The 26,459-nt window shown below is 51.4% G+C and overlaps 1 protein-coding gene across 2 annotated transcripts in view; it reads right to left on the minus strand.

The window, feature by feature from the left end:
• Positions 1–21,702, minus strand: part of TENT4A (terminal nucleotidyltransferase 4A) — a 43,689-nt gene extending 21,987 nt beyond the window's left edge. The window contains exon 1 of one of the 2 annotated variants that reach the window (XM_072807370.1): positions 20,902–21,702. In XM_072807370.1, coding sequence (XP_072663471.1) covers positions 20,902–21,674 — 773 coding nt within the window. In that variant the 5' untranslated portion in view covers positions 21,675–21,702. The remainder of the gene's footprint in view (positions 1–20,901) is intronic. The other variant, XM_072807369.1, reaches the window with a different exon arrangement.
• Between the last annotated feature and the right edge of the window lie 4,757 nt (positions 21,703–26,459).

A 26,459-nucleotide genomic window follows, 5' to 3' on the forward strand; every position in this document is an offset into this window, starting at 1 on the left:
TTTGTTTGATTTGGGTACATACTCAGTAAAATTACTGGATCATATGATAGTTCTGTATTTAATTTTTTTTAAAAGACTTTATTCATTTATTCATGAGAGAGAGAGAGGCAGAGAGGCAGAGACACAGGCAGAGGGAGAAGCAGGCTCACCACAAAGAGCCCGATGTATGACTTGATCCCAGGACCCAGGATCACGCCCTGAGTGGAAGGCAGATACCCAACTGCTGAGCCTACCCAGACGTCCCTGTATTTAATTTTCTGAGGAACCTCCATACTGTTTTCCAGTGGCTGCACCAATTCCCATTCCCGCCAATAGTGCACAAGTGTTTTTTCTGCACATCCCTGCCAACACCTGTTATTTCCTGTCTTTCTGATACTACCCATTCTGACTGGTGTGAGGTTCCATCTCATCGTGGTTTTGGTTTGCATTTCCTGATGCTGGGCATCTTTTCACGTGTCTGTTGGCCATCTGTACAGACAATACATGGAAGCAACGCAAGTGTCCAATGACAGAGGAGTGGGTAACAATGTGGCACACTTATACAGTGGAAGATTGCTCAGCCACAGAACAGAATGAACACTTGCCATTTGAAACTGCATGGCTGGACCTAAAGTGTATTATGTGAAGTCAAGACAGTTAAAGACAAATAGCATATGATTTCACTTATATGTAGAATCTAAAACACAGCAAACAAACAAAAAAACAGAAGCGGATTCATCAACACACGGAAGAAATGGGTGCGAGAGGAGTAGGGGGACTGAGCAAGTAAGTGAGGGCATTAAAGATACAAACTTCCAAGTATAAAATAAGTGACAGAAATGAAAAGTACAACACAGGGAAGGCGATCCGTGATACTGTACAATGCTGTATGGGGGACAGATGGTGGTCACACGTTATCTGCCAGGAGCACGGGGTGATGCAGGGAATTCCTCCAGCAGCATGCGGTACACCTGAAAGTAATGTAACCCGCTGGCCAACTCTACCTCAATTAAAACAAACAAAACACCTTCTAATAGGTCCTGGAACTCTCTTTTCCAACATCCTCTAAAATAAACATCTTAAAACCCTGGAGCTAAATATGGACAAAAAAGAGCCATGTCTGTCAAAGCTAAACATTTTAGTTCTTGATATAATTTAAACACATACTCACTGCTACATTTACAAAACCATGCTTTAATAGCGTAACGAGATGTTAGTAACAATAGTGCCTGATTAGGGCATTTTCCAAAAGGAACTGATGTAATTATGGAATTGAGCAAAGACTGTTCTTTCATCTTCACTAGAAGGCACTCTTTCTCCCTCAACACTCTAACATGTCTGAAACTGGAATGCAATTTTCAATCAATGGCTGGGCATCAGATCAGCTCAAAATTAAACGTTTTTCTTCCTTTGTGCACATTTCACAATGGTGCATCCTTTTAGGTCAGTTGATCTCTACAGGAAGTTGTCTATACGAAGTTTGTATTTCTGACCCACAAAAACAACTGCAAATGGTTCAACTCTTTGCATGCAATGGCACCTTGGATTCAACAAAATATGGCCTCAGAAGCTGACCACAGGGCATCTTGGGGAGGCAACAAGAGTAGAGCAAGAACCAGGGCAATGTGAGGCCTGCACTGCTGCTCTCAGCTAGAGGGAGCTGTGAAAACAAACTCTAGAACCCCTGCACTGCACAAACCTCCTACTAAGCTGCGGAGCCAAGTGCACACACTGCTTGGGGCCCGGGCAGAGAAGGCACTTCTGCTGCTTTGTGGTGGCGCTTCAGCCTCATGCTAAGTGGGTCACCAATGTGGGCAGGCGCAGTGGGAAAGGAGGCCGGCTGCCCTGTGTACGCGAGGGCTGCGGGCCCTGGCTGCGCAGATACAGCACACCTCTACACCTCTGGTGGCTTTCTCTGAGAAGCGGAATGCCGACACTCCAGCGAGGGGACGGCCCGTACAGATCAGGGGCAACCCTGAGACTCCATCTGGAAGAATCTCAGTTGACACCTCACAGTGAACGGAGCCCTAAAGGATTAATTTTCTGGGTATTTTAAGATGGCAATGGTAAGATTACAGTTTTCAGTAAATTTCAGGGTTTTTTTTTAAAGATTTTTATTTATTTATTCATTCATGAAAGACACACAGAGAGAGGCAGAGACACAGGCAGAGGGAGACGCAGGCTCCATGCTAGGAGCCTGATATGGGACTCGATCCCCAGTCTCCAGAATCTTGCCCTGGGCCAAAGGCAGGCGCTAAACTGCTGAGCCACCCAGGGATCCCGTAAATTTCAGTTTTAATCACAAAATCATAGACTTCTGAAGCATGATTTTCCAATGCACTTTTAAACTAAGTACTAGAAAATAAAGTTCTGTGAAAAATGAAAAAGACATATCTTATCTACAGTTGCTCTCTTATAAGACTCCAAATCCATTCAAAGAGTAAAGACTGCTTAATTTTTAGTACATTCCAAATTAATTTCTGCTTTTAGTACCAAATGATGACGGTCAGCAACGATTTAGTGTCTCTCTTATGAGCACCTGGTATATGGTTGCCATAAATATTTATGAAACCCAACTCCATGGGCTATTTAAAAGGTGAAATGTTATTCAGTTAGCAAACCAAACTATCTGACTTCACAGCTAATAGAGCTATTGATGAACACAGACAACCCATTGCAAGAGGGGGATTTTTGATTTCAGAAGCTGAGCTGGTGGGGTTACATGGCTCTCAATTTTGTCTAACTTTGAATTGGAGCCAGGGAGGGCTGGCTGGTTCTGCACCCTCACTGGGGGCACTCGGGCGTTCAGCCCCCTAACCCTCGAACCCCAGCCCTGGCACAACCTGCAAGTGGCCCAAAGGTGACTTCTCTGTTCCCACCAAGGACAGGAAGATACGCTACAGCAGGTAAAAAAGATGCCTGAAGTGAAGACAAAGTACTGTATTTTAAATAAAACCCCATGGGAAGAAAGGGGGGGCACAGGAAACACACCTTTCCCTATAGGTGAATGATGCTTGCCTGCTCCCCTCGATTTTAAATCCCAGCGTTTCTTCTACAGAAAACCATGGTCAGAGGTCAGATTTTAGTCTTCATTGTTTTAGGGGAACAGGGAAGGCAGATGAACACCTGCATGGCCTCCAGCAAGGCCTCCAGCTTTTGGTCCCTGAACCCTCTAAATACAAGCCATGCTGTGAAGGGTCACCACGCTGGACCTTTGCCAGCTCACTGAGACCTTAAACCCTGACCACTGGCTCCCGGGGCTCCCCTGTCCCCATGGTCCCTGTCCATGCTGTCAGCTAACTCCTAACGCCCCCCACGAACCTGGTCAATTCACACGCTCTGGGAAAAATCAAGCTTTCCATCACAATGCAAAATACAATAGAAAATACCAGAAACTACCTTCGACTGTTAATCGATTCCATCTCCCCCGATCCCCCAACTCTTCTTAAAGCCTTTCAAGGCATTAAAAGCCAGGTTTCTCAGAAACTGGAGCTCCTTCCCCTCGGCTCCACAACATTCATGGTCTAGATTGTTGCCCCAAACAATGCCTTAGTGAAACCAAGTAGAGTTAGCCACGGGAGCTGTGAGGACCTGAATGCCCACCCCGCAGCACAGACCCTAATCAGGAAGTACCCACTGCTGAGCCTGCGGCAAGTGCAGACATCCATGAGGGAATGGCTGTTTCTATTTTCAGGCATGAACGATCTTCTTTAAATTACCCATGTGTTGATACAGTTAATGAACTAATTACAAATCATTTTTATTTATTTTTAATTACGTGACAAGGCAATTAATATCTGCGCACCAATTACTCAGAAAACCTTGAGGAAGGCCTTCAAAGTTTTTTTTTTTTTTTAATACAAGCTCAAAAATGGAATGAAAACACCTGAAACTACAATTAGAACCCAGTTTGTTTCCAGAACGTTCCTCTACTTATGTTGTTAATGTGGCAGCTGCCCTATCAGGCTGCTTTGTAAAGGCCTGCACTTGAGCATCTCTCTACTCCGGAGACCTACCTGTGTACACATCTTTCTCCAGGCAGGCTTTGAACAAAGCTACCCCTGCAAGTGCTTTTAAAATGTTAGTGGAAGAGTGAGGCCCTTGGGAGAAGCTGCCACAAGGGGAGGGGACTGAGAGCAACAGATAGGAAGAGGAGGGTACCTCTTTGGGGTAGGAGTAGGCAAGATGGACTGGGAAGGCACAGCTGCTATGACCCAGGGCCAACCCAGATCGAAAAAGCTAAAATCATCTAGCATTCACAAAACAGCCAGGTCAGAAAGGCTCTGCATTTGGAATCATCAATGCTATAACTCTGGCCCATGCACATTTAGCTCCCAGTAAAAGTGAGCTCTTCATCCCCTTCCCTCCAAAACCCCTCCTGGGTAACTTTCAACCCTGGTTCAGATAGATGTCTGGGGCCTTTCAGAACCTAAACTGAAGGCCAGCAAAGGAAATGATACTCTTCTACCTTAGCAAAGCAAACCCAAGGATGCTGTAAGTGCCAAGCAAAGGCCCAGGGACCAAAGAACCACAGGAGTCTTCGCCTCAGAACAGGAAGAACTCAGACACCAAAAGCTTATCATTAAGCCATGACAAAAATACTTAATGTATTTCTTATGAATCTACTGCTAGAGAAGAAAGGACATTCAGATATGGCTTCTAGAGAGAGAACCAGTGAGGCACCTGAGAGCTTCCTACAGACCAGAATGAAGCTAACCCAGCATTTCACAACCTGAGTCAGTAGACAGTCCAGTGATAGAATTAGTAGTACTACACTTTTGCATTATAACCCCCAAAACCACCCCATGCCGCAGGTACCAGCTGGAGAAAAACCACCTGCTTTTAGCATGTCCACAACCCATCATGCAGCAAAAATGACCAAAGGACTCAGTCTCCTGACACTGGTGCCCTAGAGAGACCACAGTGCAATCCAGGACCTTCAAGCCTATGGAGGAGCTCACAGCCAGGAGAGCAGCTGGGGTGCAAGGAGAGGTCCAGAAGGCTCTTCACGGTGCTGGCTTTCTTCTGTGCTGGCTCAGGCCACCTACCATCAAGCCATGCATGGCAGCCACAGCACAATTACCAACCACTGCAGCCACCTGTAGGTGGTTCAGAGGGAACCACACAGCCATGTCGAAAAGTCAGAGCCTGAGCCTTGTTTGCTAGCTCAAGTAGCTACATCATTTTTGAAATTAAAATAGCTGTATGATCTGTCATCTTTCCAGAGATCCCTACCCTCAATGGGAAGGCAAACTGGGATAATCTTGTAAGGAAGATTAGTGTTTAAGAGTCTGAAAACATTAGTATTCTGGAACACTACACAGCACCAGCCACATTACCGGCATTTTCATTAGAGCCCCCCAAATAGTCTCCAATGCAAATGCTACTGTCTCCATTTTACAGATGAAAAAGCTAAGTATTCATTAGGCAGATGGTAACCAGCCCAAGATCATGCAGCCAAGACTCAGACCCAGAGCTGCGTAGCTCTGGAACTTGAGTGTTTAGCCACAAAGCTAGGAAGTCACACACTCAGGTGACCTGGCACAGAGAAACATGTGCAGAAATTCACTGTGGGTCCCTTTATAAAGAGCAAAAAGTCATAAATGTAATAATTCTATTTAGAGGATCATGTACATTTGTATAATATTTTTAATTGTTTAAAAGAGCTATTTGATGACTGAAGGAACCACTTTATCTTGAATTAGATTTAAATAAATACAAAATGATACCTGTATAATGTATTGAGAGTAGTATTAAAAACCATACAAAGAAATATGCTCAAGTGTTAGCAGGAAAATTATGGGTAATTTCTCTTCCATATTTCCCAAATTTCTTCAATAAGTATATTATTGCTTTTATAATCATAACACCCCCATCCAAAAAAAAAAAAAAAAAAAAAAAAGGAATCACTTTGGTTTCATTCACTGATACTACTTTACTTCCAAAGGTCACAGGACAGACATTTCTGCTTGTGTTAAGTCTCTGGTCTCCTGCTTCTATGTTAGGGGCACTCCAGCAGGGGCATCTCCTGGCTCCGTCCCAGCCCACAAGTGAGCTAGGCCAGGACCATAGAGGCCAGGGAACCCCTCTGATGGCTCAGCATAGAGGTCCAGCAAGCTACAGGCCCCTTCAACCCTAAAATTCTGGTTCTAGTGCCACCCAAGCCACCAGTTCAGGAAGCTACTCTAGACTGCAGCATTCACTCCCACAACAGACAGGGCTCCTGAAAACACCACCCCCACAATCCCAGAAAATCCTCTGCAGATGCAGAAGAATGAGCCTGAGGAGACTTCTCTGAGGAAGGGGGTGTTCTCTCAAGGACCCCAACTCTCTCTGGCTACATCCCACCAGGGAGAGCGTTAGCTCCCTGTTAAGGCCTTCTCTAGGGGCCCACTCTCATCACAGCACCACTGCCAAAGAGCTGTGCTGAGTAAGATTCGAAGGCTACGTTTAGACTCTACAGGAAAAAGCCTGTCATTCGTTGGTGATCATATCATATCAATATTCTTCTTATTAGCTGACATTTACCACCTGCTGGCTCTGTCCAGGCACTGCACGACACACTTCACTGAGCATGATCCTGAGAAGCACCATCATCACCCCTCCTTATGGAAGGCTCAGCAGTTAAAGCGCCTCCAGAGACGCATGTCTCGCATAGAGAGCTCAGGCAGGGCAGCACCTCTACTGTTGGCTCCTGATGCTCAAAGCACTCCCTGGAGCTTCCATTTCCCACCAACCGCCCCTCCCTGTCTGCCTCCTGCAGGCTTCTGGAATCTCCACACTCTGCCTCCACCTCCCTAAGCTGCTCCGTTCCCACGGGCTCCCTCCCTGGCCTTGACCACTCAAGAGATATCAGATGCCAGACACGAGCAGTCTCACTACTGGTGATGCCGTCCTAAGGGGACAAGGCATCCCAGCGCCCCGACAGAAGACATGACAATCACCTTCCATGTCACCAAGACTCGAAGAGCACCTGGAAGAGCCTATGTCCAGTTCCATGGGGCCCGCAGACATGCACACAGCGGGAGCCAGTGCCCCGCACACTAGTGCAGTAACATCTGGGAAGTCTACTGCAATGAACTGACCTCACTTCACTGAACCCAGTATCTGTACAGGTAAAATTCAATTTACACTGTCAGAAAAAACTAATATAACTTTTAACTATCACGTGTTTACTTTTCATTCAATCAGCCAGGATTGTTTCCATCCAGTTTAAGGAGGAAACAAGTCATCTGCACCAATTCTCCTGGGCACAAACTAGACGTGGCAACCTCTTAAAGTCTCAGGAGGGGGGCCAGCACTCACCAACCTCCCAAGGCCCCACCAAGATGACTGGGAAATGTTTTAAGAGAAAGGAAAACACTACTGGAATAAGAATGGGAAAGGACTTAACGGATCCAAGGTTTAAGTCAATATGAAAGTGCAGAAAGCAGGTGTGACTCATCTTTCTACAGTGATTTCCTGTAGACCTACTATGTAGCAAGCACTATTCTGATACTGGCTACGGAGTAGCGAGCACAACAAAGTAAGTAAGGCCCTTGCTCTGAGTTTGGGAGTGGGCCGAGGGCAGCATGGAGAGGGGAGATAATAACCAAAAAAAGTAGAGTGCACTATGCAGCCTTCAAATGGTGACCCACAGCCATCTACAGCTGGGGTGGTGAGGAGCTGGTACTGGAGCCTTGATGGAAGAGCAAGCAGCAGCCAGACATGCAAGGGTTGGGGGACAGCATCCTGGCAAAAGGGTAAGCAGCCCAAGGCCCCCACAGCAAAGATGAGCTCGGGAGGCTTCAGGTACTGGGAGGAAGCCCAATGGCCCAGGGAAGAGGGGTGCCTGGGTCTGGGGTGCAGCAACCCTGGGCCAACTTCAAACAAGGCTGTCGGGCTCCAGAAGAAGCCCAGTGGCCAGGAAGAAGAGGACCAAAGAGGCCTGAGAAAGCCAAGGCCCTTTAGAAAGACTCGGGCCCTGACACAGGTGCCTGCCAGCTGCCCCAAGCCCATACTCTCCACCCATGGGGCTGCCAGGTCCCAGAGAGGCCAGCCCAGAATGCAGCCAGCCTTTCAAGCCCGCGGCCCAGGCTGAAATCTCCCAGCGAGGTGGAAAGGGCACAGCAGGAACACACGTATGCCACATCAGCATAAAGGCAGCCTGTGAGGTCTGCCCTGGCAGCAACCCCATGAACACACCACAGCAAAAAAAAAAAAAAAAAAAGAGAGAGAGAAAGAGAAAAGGAACAGTACACAACAGAAACAATAAACCCAGCAGCAAGAAACACAAAAGCTGAAATCGGGAAAAACCTGCTATGGGGCCTCATTCAACAGAAAAGCAACCTCAGTCAGGACACGTCACTAACATCGGGGTTCCCCCCATGACAAGTAGCAGAACAGGAACACGCCCCGCGCGCTGGAGCAACAAGAGCCGAGCTCAACAAGATGAATGCAGAGGAAACAGAAAAGGATTCAGGTCATCTGAGGGGAAGAGGTCCCCCTGGAGGGACAGACACGCTGCCAGTAACAGGGAGACAACTGAGAATGGGTTGGCAGGGCGGTTGGGGGCGGGGGGGGGGGGGCGGCCTCCCTAAAGCCAAGGCACAGCCTGCCCTGTGGGTGCAGCTCCACTCCGAGCAGGAGTGACATCAGGGGCCCATGCTGAGACAGACGCTGCTCCCAGGGCCAGCGTGGACAGGAGGAAGGCTTCGGAAAGGCAACTGAGAAATTAACCTCTGGGAACCATCTTCACCGACGGGGGACTCAGATTCCTGACGACATTCCCAGCCAGGGAGACGGGTACTAGGCACAGGGCGGGCCTCAGGGAGCGCAGCACCATCAGCTCCCTTTACAACCTGACCGAACACACACAGCAGGAAGACACTGACACAGGCCTCCAGGGGCAGAGCCGGTGACTAAGCCCCGGGCTGCGGCTGCAGGGCCCCAGGAGCTCCACCAGGCTCAGGCCCCGGGCGCCCTGGCCAGCGGATGGGGAGTGAGGCCGGGGTCACAGCCAGAGTGGCACACAGGCCGCCCTGCAAGGCTCACGGCAGCACGCAAAGGCAAGGAGATGGCTCCGCGAGCTCTGGCAGGGAAGATGCCCCCTCAACAAAGCCCAGCAGAAACAGGGACCATGCGGGGAACCCAGACATCTGATGGCATCCCAGAAGAGCCTGGGGTGAGCATGAGGGCTCTGTAAAGACAAAACCAAGACTAATCAACTGCAAACTGGTTTCCTGCGTCCAGGCAGGACTGCAGAGCCACCAGGAGCCCAGGCCACCCGGGGTCAGACACCCAGCAGGATACGGATGGTGCCCCACTGGGTGCTGACATCAAGATTTAATAAGTCCCGACAGATTATGCAGAAAAGGACCTGGCACTCCGGAAAGGCTCAATAAATGGCAGCAATTATAATTACAGAACAAAATATAAACGCTTAACTCATGGTGACAAATAATGTAACGCAAATCAGGACGTAAAAGGCTATTTTAGTCCGCTCAGGCCACTGTAACAGGACACCACAGACTAGGCAATTTAAACAACAGACATTTATTTCTCACAATTCTGGACGCTGCAAGTCCAAGATCAGGGCCTGGGCACTGTCAGGTTCCGGCAAGAGCCCCCTTCCTGGCCTGCAGATGGCTGCCTTTTTTTTTTTTTTTTTAATAATTTTTTAAAAATTTATTCACTTGAGAGAGAGAAAGAGCAAGCAAGAGCACAAGCCGAGGGGGAGGGGCCGAGGAAGAGGGAGAGAGAGAGTCTCAAGCTGACTCCACCCCCCAGAGCCCAGCCTGACTCCATGCTCAATGTCACAACCCTGAGATCATGACCTGAGCTGAAACCAAGAGTCAGACACTTGATGGACTGGCCCACCCAGGTGCCCTTCATCATTTTCTTCCATTCTTGGTCTCAGCAATTCCTCCTAGAAACTAGTATTTCCATCTAGGAAGTTCCATGTTACCTTCACTTTCAAGCAAAATTAATAATTTAGCAAACTGTATTTAGAGAGAACATGAATTGTAACAGAAGAAGTCCTGCTGATTCATCCATGTGTCCATCCACTATGGGCTTAGAGAGAGGTCCACAACGACAGTCACCTAACAGCACTTTGGTGATCTCTGGGTGGTAGACTCATGATTTTGAAGCTTTCTTTTTTTAAACAAACACACACACACACACACACACACACACAAATCCATTTAATGAAAATAATGATTTAGAAATCCACAGAAAGCACTCTTAGCAATTAGTACACAGAACTATAAGATGCACGGTGTCACACACGGTAGTGGCATCACTGACCACGTAAAGAAGTCACTCTGGAAACACACGGTGAAGCACCAGGCCTCATGCCTGGTTTGTGAGAAACTAGTCCAGACTCTTCTTGGGGAGATCAGGACAAAGATGTCCATTTTGGGGTACCTGCACTGTTTAGAGCCCAATGACTTCACGATGCTCTCTGCAACCTGAGAGGATCATGTCCCTCTACCCAGAGATGAGAACTCATATAATTATTTTCTCCCTATTACCACACCTCTTTGAACAATCCCTTCTTTGCTCCACATGTCTAGTGGTTAAAAAGATGTGCTGTGGGGCAGTCTGGGTGGCTCAGTGGTTTAGCACCGCCTTCAGCCCAGGGCGTGATCCTGAGGACCCACGATCGAGTTCCACGTCAGGCTCCCTGCATGGAGCCTGCTTCTGTCTCTGCCTGTGTCTCTGCCTCTGCCTCTCATGAATAAATAAAATCTTAAAAAAAAAAAATGTGCTGTGGAATCAGACTGCCTGAGATCCAACACCGGCACTGCACCCACCAGCTGGGTGAGCCAGTGGGCCCACTCTGCTCTGTGCTATGCTCCCCACCCCCCGCGTACCAGGAGGGCTGCCCAAGATGCTGTATGCAGGGGTGCGGGCTCAACAGGCCAGTGATGATGATGACAGTGACAAGTGCTGAAAACCCCTCACTTGACAGGAAAAAAGGAAGGCTGAAGCACCCACCTGCAAAGGAAGGTGCCGAGAACAAGGGGCCATCTTCCCAACCATAAACTTCTTACTTCCAACAGTCTTACCCCAAAAGCACTCCTATAAGGCCATTTTCACTCTTAACAATTTTGCAAGCTTCAGTTCATTCCAAACCTTAACCTGTGACTATTCTTGCAGGTTCCCATTCTTTGGGATTTGGTCTCCGTTCTATGTTCTGTTTACATCATGCTTGCACGTAGGACTGTACATCAGTCTCCCGTGAGTCAGTGTCTGATGGAGCCACATTCTCTCTAGACTGATTCATCATCAATTTCCTTCCACAAGATAACTTATCACAATACTTTAGGATCTCCGCATTTCACAGGCCACCTAAGGTATCCTCTTTTATATGCTGGCTATCTCTTCAGAGTTGTCCTTCAATTTTTAAAATTTCTTTGCTTAAATTCAGAGATGTCTATAGCAAAATACTGCGTTGCACCATGGCTCCCATCTCTGCCAGTTCACCATGTTCCTGATTCTTGCTCTGGATTCAGGCACACCTGTTCCCATCGTGGGGAGTCAGCGGTGGCACAGGCTGTCTGGTCCAGCAGGGAAGCTGGTGTCTGGTCCTGCTGGGAAGCTACAGTTCTCCTATCTTCTGGTTGCACCTTGGGCAAGATGTTCTATCTACAAAAGCTTACTCTCTCTTTAAAACGAGCTACTGACAAGAAGAAATGGGGGGAGGCAGTCAACAAATGCTTACTAGTCCGGCTTTCATCTCTCCGTAGTCTTCAGTTACAATAGCAACTCATCAAATACTCCATTTTTCCTAGATAACAACTTGTAAGAAAAAAATCCAGATAGGAGGAGTCCTGCTCCCTTCAGGACCACCTCACCTCCCAGGCCAGTCCTGGAGTGTCTGCAGAAAGCAGGAGTTTCAGCATACTATGGCAGCAGGACTGGCATAAAACTCCTCCGACCCCACCTCCAGCATCTTCGTCATTTGACCGTCCAAGTCCTTACAGGAGAACCTCAGTGCTCCCTCTCCCCTAATATGACCTCTCTTCAGAAAAACAAAAAAGCAAAGGGCCCTCTATAGACTCACTGAAGCTGGGAGTTGCTAACCCCCCTCCCGCACGTCTTGAAGAGTTCTCCTTCACTGAACACTGCCTGGAGCTCCCAGACATCAGCGCTGGAAGGCTGTGAGCCTGGCTAGGCGTCTGTTTTCTATCTGCTGAAGGGGAATGGTGCTACCCATTTCCTGAGCCTGCTCTAAGAACACAGGGAGGAAAGTGATGCAGAGAGCAGAGCCCTGTAGAGCCCCTGCCCTGGGAGCTGTGACAGCCACTGTGTGCCTGAGAAGAGCGGTCGGCAAGAGACTGTAGGCAGGAGCGCCAGGCCACCACCTCCAGGCTGGACTAGATGCTCTGAGCCGTACCGAGCTTGTTCCGCGTTGCCCTCCGCCATGAGCCGATACTATGCTTCCTGTGCTATTGAAACAGCAGCCCTTTGAAAAGAATATACGCCAGAAACTCAGAAACACCAGTTCTAGAGCTTTCCAGTGGTGGCTTGCTGAGTACTACAGCTTTTGCTGTTGTTCCCATTTGGATTTATTTAGGCAGCAGTTACTGAATCAAACACTGTGTTTCAAATAGTCTAAAGTTACTCTAGGTTGGTGCTGTCCAAACTATTTAAGTTTTATTTATTTATTATTTATTTATTTATTTAAGTTTTCATTAAAATTAAATGCAATTAAAATTCAATTCCACAGTTGCATTAGTCACATGACAGGTGCTCAATGGCCACATATCCTAGTGGCCTCTGTACTGGACCGCACAAAACCAGAGCTCTTCAACCTTCACAGAGCAAGCCGCTAGACAGCGTGCTCTAGCTCTGCAGTGCCCTGTCCCTTACTTTTGTTTTCTTTGCTGTACACAGAAGTTAGAAGCTGCAAAGGGCTCAGAGAAATAACATCCACTCCTACTAAGTGCACAGAACAACAACAACAAAAAAAATCCTCAACTTTCAACAAGTCACACATGCTGACACACCTGATGAAATATGACAGCAGGGCCTAAGAAGCTCTGGAAAGATATGTATTTAAAACCTACAGAACACATTATGTGGGCACTGGTTAGATTTTCAAAATCAGAAAAGGATGCCTTGACTCAAAGGGAGAAGTATCCTCACAACATCGCATTGGTCCCTTAAGACTTGGAACTTTAGGCTTTAACAGTTTCTCAGAGAAAAGCTCTAGCCTGAGAGGGAAAGTTGTATTTTCAAACTCAGAGCAAAAAGCTTTTATCTGTCCAGTTGGCAATGAGCCCCGCCTAATTTTTGGTTTCAATTTCCTCAGAGAAGAGAGGAGAAAGAGGAAGAAAAGGAGTGGCCTTCTCAAACCTCCACGTGACAATTCACACGGCACGGCACTTCCTAGTCTCCTTTATGTAGCCTGTCCTACCGGGGGGGATGTCGTACGGACACTTAGCTTCATGGGTGGAGAAGCTGAGCCTCAGAAGTCAGAACCCATGATGCAACCAGTGAAAAACAGGCCTGTGAAGGAGGCTCCAGGGGTGCAGGATGCAGGCTAACGGAGGCCCAAGGCCACAGGCATGCCTCCCAAACGGTGGGAGACACATGCCAGCCAAAGAGCTCTAAGCAAAAATGAAATGATTTGATTTTTCATTTCCCTTTGACTCCTGCATCCTAGCCACTGCTTCAGATCCACAGAATTCCAGAAACATGATGATCACCTGAAATCTCTCTCCAATATAGAAAGACAGAAACCACCTACATCCACATGTTATCACTTAGGAAATTAACTCCAATCTTAAACCACAGGAGGACCTAAATGGTTCTGCAGAGCAGCTGATCTGGGAATTAAAAAAGAGCACAAACCCACAATAAAAAGGCATGTTGCTGACAATGAAAGACATTCTCTGACAACGGGAACCTCAGAGACGCTCCCACCGAGTCTGCCCCGTCTGTCCGTGTGGAAACAGACAAACCTCTGTGCAGACACCTGGTGTGTCTGGAGGGAGCTTGGGTGCCTCCTCCTTTTCTCTGGCAAATGGAGCTCAGGCCTCCCCTAGCGTGATCGATCACAGGACACCCACCAGGTGGCTGAAGGACAGGCAACGTATCTTCATACTTTCCAGAGTTTTCTAACTTCGCCTGGATAGGTATTAGTTTCATAATAACAGAGAAACCAACTAAATCTAAATGGTGATGTCCTTCAAATACAGAATTTTTTGATAGCTTTCTGCTTTTGAGTTCTGCATTGCAAGGTATAAAACTGGTTTAACCGCACTCCTTGGGAGAAACAAGCAGATAAACCGCAATCAATTTTAAATTCTGCTTTTAACTAACTTCAGAGTTGGCAATCAAGGCTTCAAAAATTCCAAAACAAACAACAAAAGTTACCTCTAGCATTTGACTTAAACCATGAAGCTTGGCCACCCCTCCCGTGTTCATGTAAGCTAGCAGACCCTTTCGCTTGCTCATTCACTGTTCATCAGAAGCTTCCTCGCTTACTCAGAGGTAGCTAGCAGCAGCTCGTGCTTGGCACTGGGTACAGGCAAAGACACAGCCCCTTCGCCCTAAGGGGATGCGAGAGAACGAACAAGGGTCAGCTGTCACCTGTGTAAGAGCAGCAGTCACTCCACAGGAAGGGACCAGAGAAGAGCAGCGGAGCAGTGTTCTTGCTCTGCCCGCAGGAGGCACAGGGCTCTCCCACTAACTTGGGCTGCCATACAACTGGTGGGGTTTTGTGCAAACCAAGACAGACTACTATGTACTTACACCTAAATTCCAGAGGCTACTGGAATGAATCACCTGGCATCCCCGCCTACCTGCCCAACACACAAGAATGACAGCTTTCCTAAGCTGGCCAATGCAGGGTGTCTCACAAATGGGACTCTTTGATCGCCATCATTCTCATGTTTTCATTCACATGGCTTTCAAGTAAACCACTCTTAGATGACCTATGAGAGGCACAGAAAAGCACTGGGAGCTAGTCACTCTGGTTGCCGGAGTTCAGCTGTGAAGACAAAACCAGAGGACAGGACCAGCAATACCAGAGTCATCATGATGGGCTGGAGTCCAGTCAAAGGAGAGAACTGCTGGAAAAGAAAACCACATCCTCCTCATTACCTACAGGAGCACACCTCCATGCGAGGCAGGAAGCCTCCAGAAGATATTCCACACTCCAATCCCCAGAACCTGTGGCCAGGACAAAATCATCATCACTCCTGTCATCATGCTGTACTATAGCATGCCCTTAAGAGAGACAATGACCTGGGTAGGCGAATACATAAGCCCTGAAAGCAGAGGGCTTCCTCCAGCTGGCAGGGACACGGTCAGAGAGATTCAAAGCCCTGTTACTAGTGTGAAGATGGAGGGACCACAAGTCAACGAAGGCAGAGATGGCTCTAGGGAACTGAGACAGGCCCCCCGCTGGCAGCTAGCAAAGAATCAGGGACCTAAGTCCTACAACAGCAAGGAACTGAATTCTGCCAACAGGAATAGTTTGCAGGAGGACCCTGAGCTCCAGCCCAGAACACAGCAGCCAACACCTTGCCTGCAGCCTGGTGAGAGCCTGAGCAGGAAGCCAACCAGCTATCCCAGCTTCTGATACGCAGAGTTCACAAAAGAGTAAATGAGTACTGGTTTAAACCGTTAAGTTTGTGCTCATTTGTCACACAGCAACAAACTACCATTGCAGGACAGAAATCTCAGAGAAAGACATTTAATTTGCAGTGCAAGTCCCACACTGTAGAAAGATACACCCCTGACCACCTCACCTGGGACACGTACTGGCACGGGGTGGGGGTGGAGAGCAAGTGTCTTGGGCAACCGTCTTAGCCAAAAGGCCGAGAAGCGATTTGGGCAACCGTCTTAATCACCAAGATCACCCACCTGCCTTTACGCCTTTACTCTGGTGCCACACACCCTCGGCAGCCTTATAAGACCAGAGCCTTCTGAGCGGCCTCTCCAGAGCCACGGCCAACAGGAATCTCCTCGGGATCCAGTGAGCATGACACCGTGACCCCTCACCTGTCCGGCTGTGTTCTTGTGCAGGTTTCTCAACTTCAACATCACAGTGTGCTATTTGTTTTGTTTTGTTTTGTTTACAGCCCTCTTTCATGCCATAACTAAAAAAGCAGATCCTAAACGATACCGACCTACCCTAACACACAAAAAGTCCTCATTTTCCTGGGGTAACTATCATGCCTCCTCCCATCGCAGGTACAGGACTCCACTGACAATGGGAGACAAAAATTCTGTATTAAATAGTGACCTTAAAGTCTGAGGCTTTACCCTGAAAAACAAATCTTAAAGTTATGAAAAATTGATACTTTAAAACATTCACTTAAAGATTATTTTCAACAGCACTCGATCACAATTTCTAAGAAGCAAACAGCCCTGCTTACTGCTTCTCCATCACAAGCCCCCAGCAACAAGATGTGGTCCACTCCACCCTACTCTGACTTCCACAGCATGAGCGTTAACAAGGCCATTTTCTGCAAAAAAAACATTTGAGGTCTCTATTTTCCCCAAGGATCCCCTCCAGCCTGTTTAACATTCCAATCCTGTTCCAGAGCATCTATCCTGCCCTCCTCTTCTGCAGCAACCCCTTTTCAGTGTGTCAGCAGCTCTAACTGTGCCCCTGGTCATATTTACCCGTCAGCAGTCCTAACTGTGCCCCTGGTCACGTTTATCTGTGACTAGGCGCAACCTTCCCCAACTTCGTCATGACCAGCATCCTGCACTAGATTTTCAATTTCACCTGGCAGTGACAGGCCGTGGTAGACTGGGCAGAAACAAGCAATGTTATTATTAAGGGGGGGAGGAACCTCCAAATAGGAGCTAATTTCATGGGGTCAGTGCAGCAGCTAACGTGTGCACGGTGTGGTCATTGCTGTTTCCATCCACAATCTCACGCCCGTGGGGTCGCAAATGACGCACACTGAGAAATCAACTCCCTGTGTGTGCCACCACTACCTCACGAGGCAGGTCTCGCAATAACCTCTCCTGTGTGTCCCACGATGTTTACAGGCAGAGGTGGGAGACACAGCGAGGCCTGTACAGGAGTGACGATGCTGTAGTCTGCCACGAGCCCTGCCGGGCTTTCACCTGCGCCCTCCCACTGGGTCCCCACGAGGACGTGCTGGGGAAGGGAGGCATAGGCACAGTACTTGAGGAAGGGCCAAGTCAGGCTGGAAGCATGGGGGGGTGGGGTTGAGGGGAGGGGGGGTGGTGTTCTTGGACACTCCTCCTCCAGGCTCCGACTCTTGGAACAGAGTGAAGAGAACACACCCACATGGGGTAAGACCACCTAGGGTCCTGAGGGGTGTGGCTAACCACATCCTGTGAAAGACACATGTCCATTTCTCACCAGAGGAAGAACTGAATTTTCTTTGAGGGTACAATGATGTCAAAAATTAAAACACTGTTGAGGCACCTGCAGAAAGGATGCTGCAAGACTGCTACACGCTATCAGCATTCCGGAGGACAACCCGCAGAAGGCCAAAGCCCACTCGGATACCTGGCCAGGGCCACGGGGGCCTCCTCTCTCTCACTATGCTCTTCCCGGGGCTCTACGGGGCACTAGTAAGGATGCAGCAATGTAGCTGGATCCAGTCTCCCACCCTTCCTCACCTGGGACTTCTGCCTTGAAGCTGAGGTTTCTGAAGCTGCCAGGACTGACCAGGACAGAGTAACAGCACTCTGCTGGGCCAGGGTGGTGGAGTTGAGGGCCTGTGAAAGCATCAGGGGCCAGAGGTTGGGACGCACAGGGCCCAGGAGCCAGTCTGCACCTGCCCGCGTCTCTAAGTCTCTAAGCCCAGGTACAGAGCACATTTCACACGGCTCCCAAAACAAAAGTTTGAGTGTCCAACCAAAATATAGAACCAGCACTAGAGCGGCTCCAAAGCAAGCACTTCACCTTCACTGCTTTGAGGGTTCCCATCCTGATCCCTGCTCTCCTCCACTTGTTTTTCGTTCACCTCAGCCAAGGATGAGATGGCTGGCAGCCTCCTGAAGCCACACCACTGGTCACGTTTCTAAGGGCAGAGTCCTCCACCCCAGAAAAGAACAAACACTGCAGGTTGCTACACGGGGTACCACGCAAATGCCCAACTGGCTTTGGCTGATGCTACTCAACCTCCCACAGCATCAGGGAACTGCTTATCCTTTCTTGAGGACAGCAGACACGGTCCTTCCAGAATGGCCTGTCCTGGGACTGCACGGTAAATCTGCGCAGCTGCTCATCAACAAGCTTCCTTTCTCCTGCCCAGGCTAAGGGCTCTCTCATCACAGTTCTTTCCCCTTCTAAACTACAGACACTCGGTGGTGGTCTTCCCATCACTCTGAGTAAGCTGGTGGCCAGGAGCAAGTTCTAGACAAAGCTATTTCTTGATACCAAAAAATGAGCTGCCATAATAAGCCCAGCGAACTTCGATGGAAAGATCATGAGAACCATCTCCCACCTCTGACTACAGACACAGCTCAACTGCTCAAGTTCTGCTCTGCCTTACTATTCCTCTGCTCTGTCCCTCCTGAAACGGTGGCCTGCTAGTAGCATTCAGAGTAGCAAACCAATAGGAGGCACCCCACCCTCCTAGACACACGGCAGGCAATCCTAGCAGGCTCCTCCTCTAGGCGGAGATGGCAATAAGTGGCTAGACCCGGAGCGGTACACAGCACCCACAGACACAGGAAAGAAGGGTGGGCAGCAAAAGAGGGAGAAAAAAGGAACATTAATACCAAGAGCATTACTGCAGGGCCCCTACTTAGGTAAGTTAAAATGTGGACCTCCACTGCTTCAGAACCTACTCTGCAACCCTCCTCGTGGCCTCTGAGCAGAGTTCTAACAGGCCAGCAGGGGTTGACGGGGTAGGACCCCTCAGCAGACCCCCAGGCAGTTGCGCCCTAGAGGTAGGCTAAGAGTCTCAGGCTTTAGTCTTTAACCTCAAGAGGACACGGGGTGCCATCACAGGGTTCTAAATGGGTCGGACCTAACCAAACCTGATGGAAGAGATTATCTCACTGGCCCTCTTTCATGCCATAACATGCCACTGGCAGCTAGTTCTGGGAGAGGCCCAGAGACCAGCAACAGTGCGTGTAAGATGACCACCTCTGGCCACTGGAGCAATCTCCACCAGAGGGGACAAACCTGCACGAGGATAAAGAGAAGGTACAGAGGATCTGATGAAAGACAGACAAGGAGGAGCGAAGGTCGGCACACCTGCACAGGACAGACCGTGCTAGTGTGTGCTGGACAGGGGCAGGGTTCAGAGTCAGGATCAAGAAACTCGCCTCTTCCAGGCCAACCAGTGCCTCAGATCCTAGCAAAGAAAGTGGTACATGGTGGGCTTGTTTACTAATAAAAACAACAGGGGCTCCTGGGTGGTTCATTCAGTTAAGCTTCTGCCTTGGGCTCAGGTCAAGATCCTAGGGTGCTGGGATCAAGCCCCAGGAGGCTGCTTCTCTCTCTCTCCCCCTCTGCCTTACCCCAGCCCGGCCACTCGTGTTTTCTCTACTAAAAAAAAGAGAAGAGAAGAGAAGAGAAGAGAAGAGAAGAGAAGAGAAGAGAAGAGAAGAGAAGAGAAGAGAAGAGAAGAGAAGAGAAGAGAAAAGAAGAGCAACAGCCACGTACATATTGAAGCTTACTAGAAGCCCAGGGGCAAGGAAACAGCTTCTTCCAGGGCCTGAATTTTTTGTGGAAGGGCATGATGCTGCCACTGCCTAGTAGCTCATGGAAGAAACAAGACTTGGAACTGTCTGGACCCCCGAAATGCTCTTCAAGTGAAGACCACATGTCTTCTTTTCCTAGTGCCAAGACACAGTCAGTTCTGGTGGCATGATCAGCTGGAAACCTGCACCACCACCCCCCAACCACCACCAAACCAAGGAACTCAGGTATGAATGCTATACATCAAGGAATCAGTTCCCCCAACACCTCTTCTTGGACAGTTTGACAAGTAAGGACTGGAGAGAGAGAGAGGCGGGAGGAGAATGGCTCCCACTTGGGACTGAAATGCAAGCTGGGGGCTTCAGGGAACTTAGAGAAAGTAACACTTCTAACTCAAACCAGGTGAAACAAATTGTAGGACATGAGCTCTGAGGGTATATCTCACATGCTTTAAAATAGTACCAACTTAAGTATCTTCCAACTTGAATGAACGTTTTAGAAGAAAACAAAGTTACTTTAAGAAGTAACTTCAATATGTAGCAATTGCCAGATTTATAGAACTTAGTATTTGTAAAAACCCTAAAAAATCCTGGAAAATCCTTACATAGTTCTTCAAAGAGCATGCAACTTGCGATGAAAGTTCATGATTTCAGTCTCGAAATACACAAAACCTATGTACAAGTGCTTTGTGTGCAGGTGCTGAGAAAAGGGCAGCAAAAGGGCTCGGTAAGTGGCATTCCCACCTGCGCAGCCTCACCTGGAACTGCCTCAACTCACACTCCGGGCCCCCCCCCCCCCCCCAGCCTGAGGTTTTTGGTTTTCTTTCTCAAACCGTCCTTGTCATTTGTAATTGCACTAAAGCTAAATCGGATTTGTAAACCCCTGTAAACTGAGATGCAAAGATTTAGAACATGGGTGGCATCTTCCGAAGAATACGTGCTGCAAACGTTTTTATTTCCTTCCGGGTGCTATTTAACGCTTTTTTCAAAGACTGCAAAAGATGCTTTTTACGTAAATTTCTGCCTAAAACTAAATGCCAACGCACAAGCCGTCATCCAAAAAAATAAAAAAATAAAAAAAATTACTTCTAAACTCCCTGTTGGTTACATTGTATCAGTACCGGAAAAACAAACAAACCAACAAACACCAAAACCCAAAAAAACCAAACCCAAGAAAAAGCACCAGGAATCCTTTCCCGAAAGGCGCTCTCGGAGAGCACGAGTCAACGATTCGGCCACCTTCCGGCTCCCGGCGCGCAGCCTCCCGGCGGGGCCCCCACTCACCCCTGGATGCCCGGGCTGTAGGCGCGGCTCTTCCACGGCGTGCCGGGCCGCGGCGCCTGGGGCCCGGGGCCGCCCCCTCCGCTCAGCGCGGCCGCGCGGCTGCCCGACAGCAGGTAGTTGAGGCCGTAGGTGCTGGCCTTGTTCTCGCGTTTCCGGCGGCCCGGGTGGAACTGGTGCTGCGGCGGGGAGCCGGCGGGCGCGGGGCCGCGGGGCCCGGGGTGCCCGTTGGCCGCGCCGGGGGCGCTCGGGGGGCCGTCGGCGAAGTGGAAGAAGGCGCCGCCGCGGCCGCCCCCGCCGCCCCCGCCCCCGCCGCCGCCGCCGCCGCCCGCCCGGCCGAGCGAGGCGCTGCTGGAGGACGACGACGAGCAGCCGGGGCTCTCGGTGCCCGACTCGGCGTTGGACGAGGACGACGACGACGACGACAGCGACGGCGACTTGTGCAGGCGCCGGGCGCCCTCGGCCGCGGGCCCGAGCGCCGTCAGCAGCGCGGGGGGCAGCGCGGCGGGGCCGGGCGCGGGCGGCGGGGGCGACGCGGCGGGGAGCGCGGGCCCAGCCAGGCCCCCGCCGCCGCCGCCGCCGCCCAGCCCCGCCGCCGCCCCCGCCCCCGCCCCCGCCGCGGCCGCCGTGTCCAGCGCGGGCGAGTTGAGGCAGAAGTAGGACGCGAAGCCCGAGCCGCCGCGGCCCACGCCCTGCGACGTCTCCCAGATCTGCATCCACAGGGCATTGGCCGGCCCCTTCTGCTCGGGCTGGATCCAGGCCACGCGCGGATCCATCCACGCGCCGCCCCGCGGGCCCGCGCGCCCGCCCGCCCCGCCGCGGCCCCGCCCCCGCCGCGCCCCGAGCCCCCGCCGCGCGGCGCACGGACGGACGGACGGACGGACGCACGGGCACACGGCGCGCGGGGCAGTGGCCGCGGCTCGGGCCGGGGGGCGGCGGGGCGGCGGCGGCGGCGGCGGCGGCGGCGCTCCCGTCGGGTCGGGTCGGGGCGGGTCGGGTCGGGGCGGGCCCGGGCAGGCCGCGGCGGCGGCGGCGGCGGCGGGCGGGCGGGCGGGCCTGGCGGGCGGCCTTCAGGCGGCGCGGGGCGGGCGCGGGGGCCGCGGCGGCGGCGGCGGCGGCGGCGGCGTTCCACTCGGGCCGGGGGGAGAGGCCATCGGAGAGGGGCGGGCGGCCGGGCCGAGGGGGCGGGCCCAGGCGCCGCGCGGCCCGGGACCCGCGGGAGGGCCGCCCCGTGCGCCGGGCCCTCGGTCACGCTCGCGCCGCTCGCTCCGTGCTCCTGCAGCGGCGGCGGCGGCGGCGAAAAGACACTCTCGGCGGCGACAGGGCGCGGGGGAAGGAGGGGGCGCCGCCGCCTCCGCTCCAATGAGGGGCGGGGAGGGAGCGGGGCGGGGAGGAAGCGCGGCCTCCCTCGCCGGGGCCCGGGCGTCAGTGCGCACGCGCGGCCGATTTCAAATCCTCACTAGACACCGCCGCCTTGGTTACCGCGCCTGCGCACTGGGCCGCTCCCCGTGCGGCGGGGAGGGCGCCGCGTCGGAAGGAGACGCGCCTGGGAGGGGCGGGAGGGGCGGCGACGGCGGCGTAGGTCCTTCTAGACCAGACTGGGCTGCGGCGGGGCGAGGGACAAGCGAGGAGGCCGCTGCGCCGCCCTTCCGCGCCCCGGCAGCCTCCGCCGGCCCCACCTCCCGCCGCGGCGCGCAGGCCGAGGCGTGGAGACATGCGCGCTGGGACCGGGGTCCCCGGCAGCCGCCCGGTCGCGCTGCGCGTGCGCAGAGACCGGCCGCCGCCGCCGCCGCCGCCGTGTGGAAGTTTCCGCGCCGCGGGGCGGGGTCGGGCTGTGCGGCCGCTGGCTCCCGATCCGTGGGGGGCCGGGCCGGCACGGGGCGCGCTGCGGCCGCCGTCCCAGGGAAGGGACAGACGTGCCCCGGGCTCTGCCGCCCGCCGCCAGCGGTCCGCGAGCGGCCGGTCGCCCTGCCGTCCCTCGTGCCCGCGCCCGCCCACGTGCTTGCCCGCGGCCTCCCGGGGGAGCGGGGCCCCCTCGGCGGGTGCCGTGCAGGCATTTCTGTTCCCTTTTAAAAACGGTTTCTTGTGCAGAAAACGCAGTCCGAAGTTTGCAGTTAGCTCACTGGCGCGATTCCCCGGGCGGCCCTGGCAGTGCTGCCGTGGCGCCGCGGCCCGCGCGCCTGGGTGCCGGGGGCCGGGGGCTGGGGGCCGGGGGCCGGGGGCCGGGGGCCGGGGCCGGGGGGGGGCGGGGGGGGCGGGACGGTGCCGCGGCCGCACGCTCCGGGAGTGCGCAGCAGACGCCGGGGTGTCCTTACGTAAGAGCCTGTGCCCCGCGAGCCCAGCCCGAGACGGACGCCGAGCGCCTCCCGGAGCCCGGCCCCGAGGATGCTCCGACGCGGAGACGGGCCCGAGCCGGCTCGGCCCCTGCGCAGTGCGCGGCGGGTACCGGGTACCGGGCGCTGGGAGCCTCCCGACGCCGCAACAACGGGAAAAATCCGTGCACGGCCCACTACGGCCTTTTGGCAAATGGTATTAAAAACACAAATGCCTGTTTTGGTTCAGGCGTTGTGTATTTGTGTGTGGAAATTACAAACCCAGGATTAGAACATGTGCATTAAATTGGAGAAAATCACACCCAAACCAAACAGCCATTATTCTGGATCCCCTGGCGTCCGGGGCCCAGGGCCCAAGTCCCTGGAGTCTTCCCAGCCTACCTGGCCCATAACCCACAGATTCTCTGGGGTCTAACCTGCAGGAATCATCCTGAACCCAACAACTACCCCGCCCTCCCTCCGTCTTCTTACCTACAGCCCTTTCAAGCCACCACTATTTCTAGGGTATTTTGAAACAGTGCCTCCTTGCTAGTTTCCCACATTCCCTTCTTGCCCTCTTTGGCAGTTTCTCCACAGAGCAGCTTGTGATTGATCCTTAAAAAAAAAAAAAAAAAAACGTAAAAGCAAATTATGTCACTTTCCTGCCCAAAACTCTCTAGTGGCTTTCTTTCTCTAACTCCTGCTTACTCTGCTCTGCAAGCCCCTGCATTGTCTGGCTCTTCTCCCGCTTTCTCCCATTCACCTTCCAGCTCTGCCCCTAACCCAGCCTGTTCCAGTCATAGCAGAGCAGGCACTTGCGGTTCCCTCTACCTGGATGCTCCTCCCCGACCTACCCACATGGGTCACCCTTTATCCACTCTCACACCTTAGTTCTATCTAAACTACAGACCTAACCCTCAACACTTCCCACTCCCATTCCCTGCTTTATTATTCTCTTAGCATTTATCTCCGTTGGCTTCCTAGGACCACAAACAATGAAATACCACAAACCGGGGGGCTTATAACAACACAAATGTATTCTCTTACAGTTCTAGAGGCTAAATGCCGGAACTCAAGGTGTTGGCAGGGCCTTGCTATCCCCGAGGTCTCTAGGGCACCATCTGCTCCATAGCTTTCTCTTAACTTCTGCTGATTTCCTTGGCCTTCTTTGGCTTGTAGGGGCCTCACTCCGTACTCTGCCTCCATCACTGAATAGAGTTTTCCCTGTGTCTATGTCTCCTTGTTATGAGAATGCCATTTGTACTGCATTAGGGTTCACCCTAATAACCTCATGTTACCTTGATTCTATCTGCAGAGACCCGAACTCCAAATAAGGCTGACATTCTACTGGTATCCAAGGTTAGGAGTTGAGGCTCATCTGGGGGAGGGGCGGAGGGGGGGGCACAATTCGATCCCCTGTGCCATCTCATGAATTTTATTTACGTTGCTTATCCTGTGTCCCTGCCCCCCCCCATTAGAGTCTAAGTTCCACAAGGAGATGGCTTTTTATCTGTACTTTTGCCTGCTATCTGTGAGCTTGAGGACTGTGATTGCCATGCGGTAGGTCCTGGATGGAAATTGGTGAAATGACCGACTGGTTGACCAACTCAATGGGAATGAAAGCCTTTCCTGGCTTCCAGGATCTATTCCAGATTACTGTTTACTTCTTAACGTTTTAAATTTGTTTCTCCCCTACAGCCTCCTGCTCTATCTTTGCAGTTTGTCTCTAGCTAATGCCTCTAACTTTGGCTCATCAGCCATAGTCTACTTCTTGTAATTAGATCCAGGGTTTCGTTATATATGATTTCATCATAAGTTTTTATGCAAATTAGAAGCAATATGTTTCTTTCTGTAAAACGAGAAATAATACTAAGTCAAATGCAATCCCTGTGACTCTGGCCAGGGGAAATCTTTCTCATTGCTTACCACTTTTCCCAGATAAGCCCAGCTTTTTCCTTCTGTGGCCAAAACCAACTCTTTTCTCTCTCTCTATCCTTATGTTAGAGGAGGAGCATGAGAGATTATACTATGCTTTTAGTGATTCATTCTTACAAATAGTTTCCAAAGCACAGACTACCGTGGACTTCCTGTGCAAGAATCAGATATGCTGGTTAAAATGCAGATAGCAAGGGCTCACCTAATCTGTAACTTTCTAAGAGTGAGGTCCAGGAATCTGTATTTTAAGTAAATTCCCTGGGCAATTCTTAAGCACAGTGAAGTTTGAAAATCTCTGCCTAATTCAGGGTTTCCAAACTCAGTTGCTCTCAGAAACTGAATAGTTTATGTAAGTAACCAAAAAAAAAAAAAAAAAAAAAAAAATCCGGGTGTGTGTGCATTAGTCAGCTACTACAGGATAATAAAACACTCCCAAACACAGTGGCTCCATGTAAATGTTTAGTATTGCTCACAAGTCTACAGATCAACAGATTGATTGTATGGTTCTTTAAAAAAAAAAAAAGATTTTATTTATTTATTCATGAGAGACAGAGACATAGGCAGAGGAAAGGAGGCTGCCTGTGGAGAGCCTGATGGGGGACTCAATCCTGGGACACAGGGATCACCACCTGAGCCAAAGGCAGACACTCAACCACTGAGCCACCCGGGCGCTCCCAACTGTGTGGTTCTGCTGATCTGGGTCAGACATAGCTGACCTTGGCTTACAGATCACTTAGAGGCTGCAGTCAGCTGGCAGATGGGCTGAGACTGGCTGGTCTAGAATGGCCACACTCCCATGGTGGGCAGTTGGCTGGCTGGCAGCTGGGACACCAGGGTTGATTGGCCCATGTGTCTCTCATTATCCAGCAGGCTAGCCCCAGCTTGTTCTCAGGATGGCTAAAAGGGTTTCAAGAAAGCCAGCCAACAGGTATGAAGGACTGGCGTGCCTGCACCTCATCACCATTCTTTGAGCCCAAGCAAGTGACCAGGCCTTGACAAGATTCAAGAGGTGGGGAAATAGCCCTCACCTCCTGACCAGAGAGGCTGCAGTCACATGGCAAGGGGTGTGGGATGCCGGGGGCAGACAATGGAGACCCCAGTGTGACCTGAACGAGGAGGGGCTAGGACCCAGGAGAAGAGAGCACCTGCCTGATGTGAAGAGGTATAAAGCGACTCTTCTACAGCTGGCAGGAATGCAGGACCTGCCCAAGGTGTCAGCAATGTCCATTCTCATGAGAACCCAGACAAGCAGGCATGAGCCTGAATTCTGCTGGTTCAAAATGTCGACCTCCAAGCAGATGCTGCTGGTTGCCC

The sequence above is a fragment of the Canis lupus genome, chromosome 31 (genome assembly GCF_048164855.1).
Source record: "Canis lupus baileyi chromosome 31, mCanLup2.hap1, whole genome shotgun sequence".
NCBI lineage: Eukaryota > Metazoa > Chordata > Mammalia > Carnivora > Canidae > Canis > Canis lupus.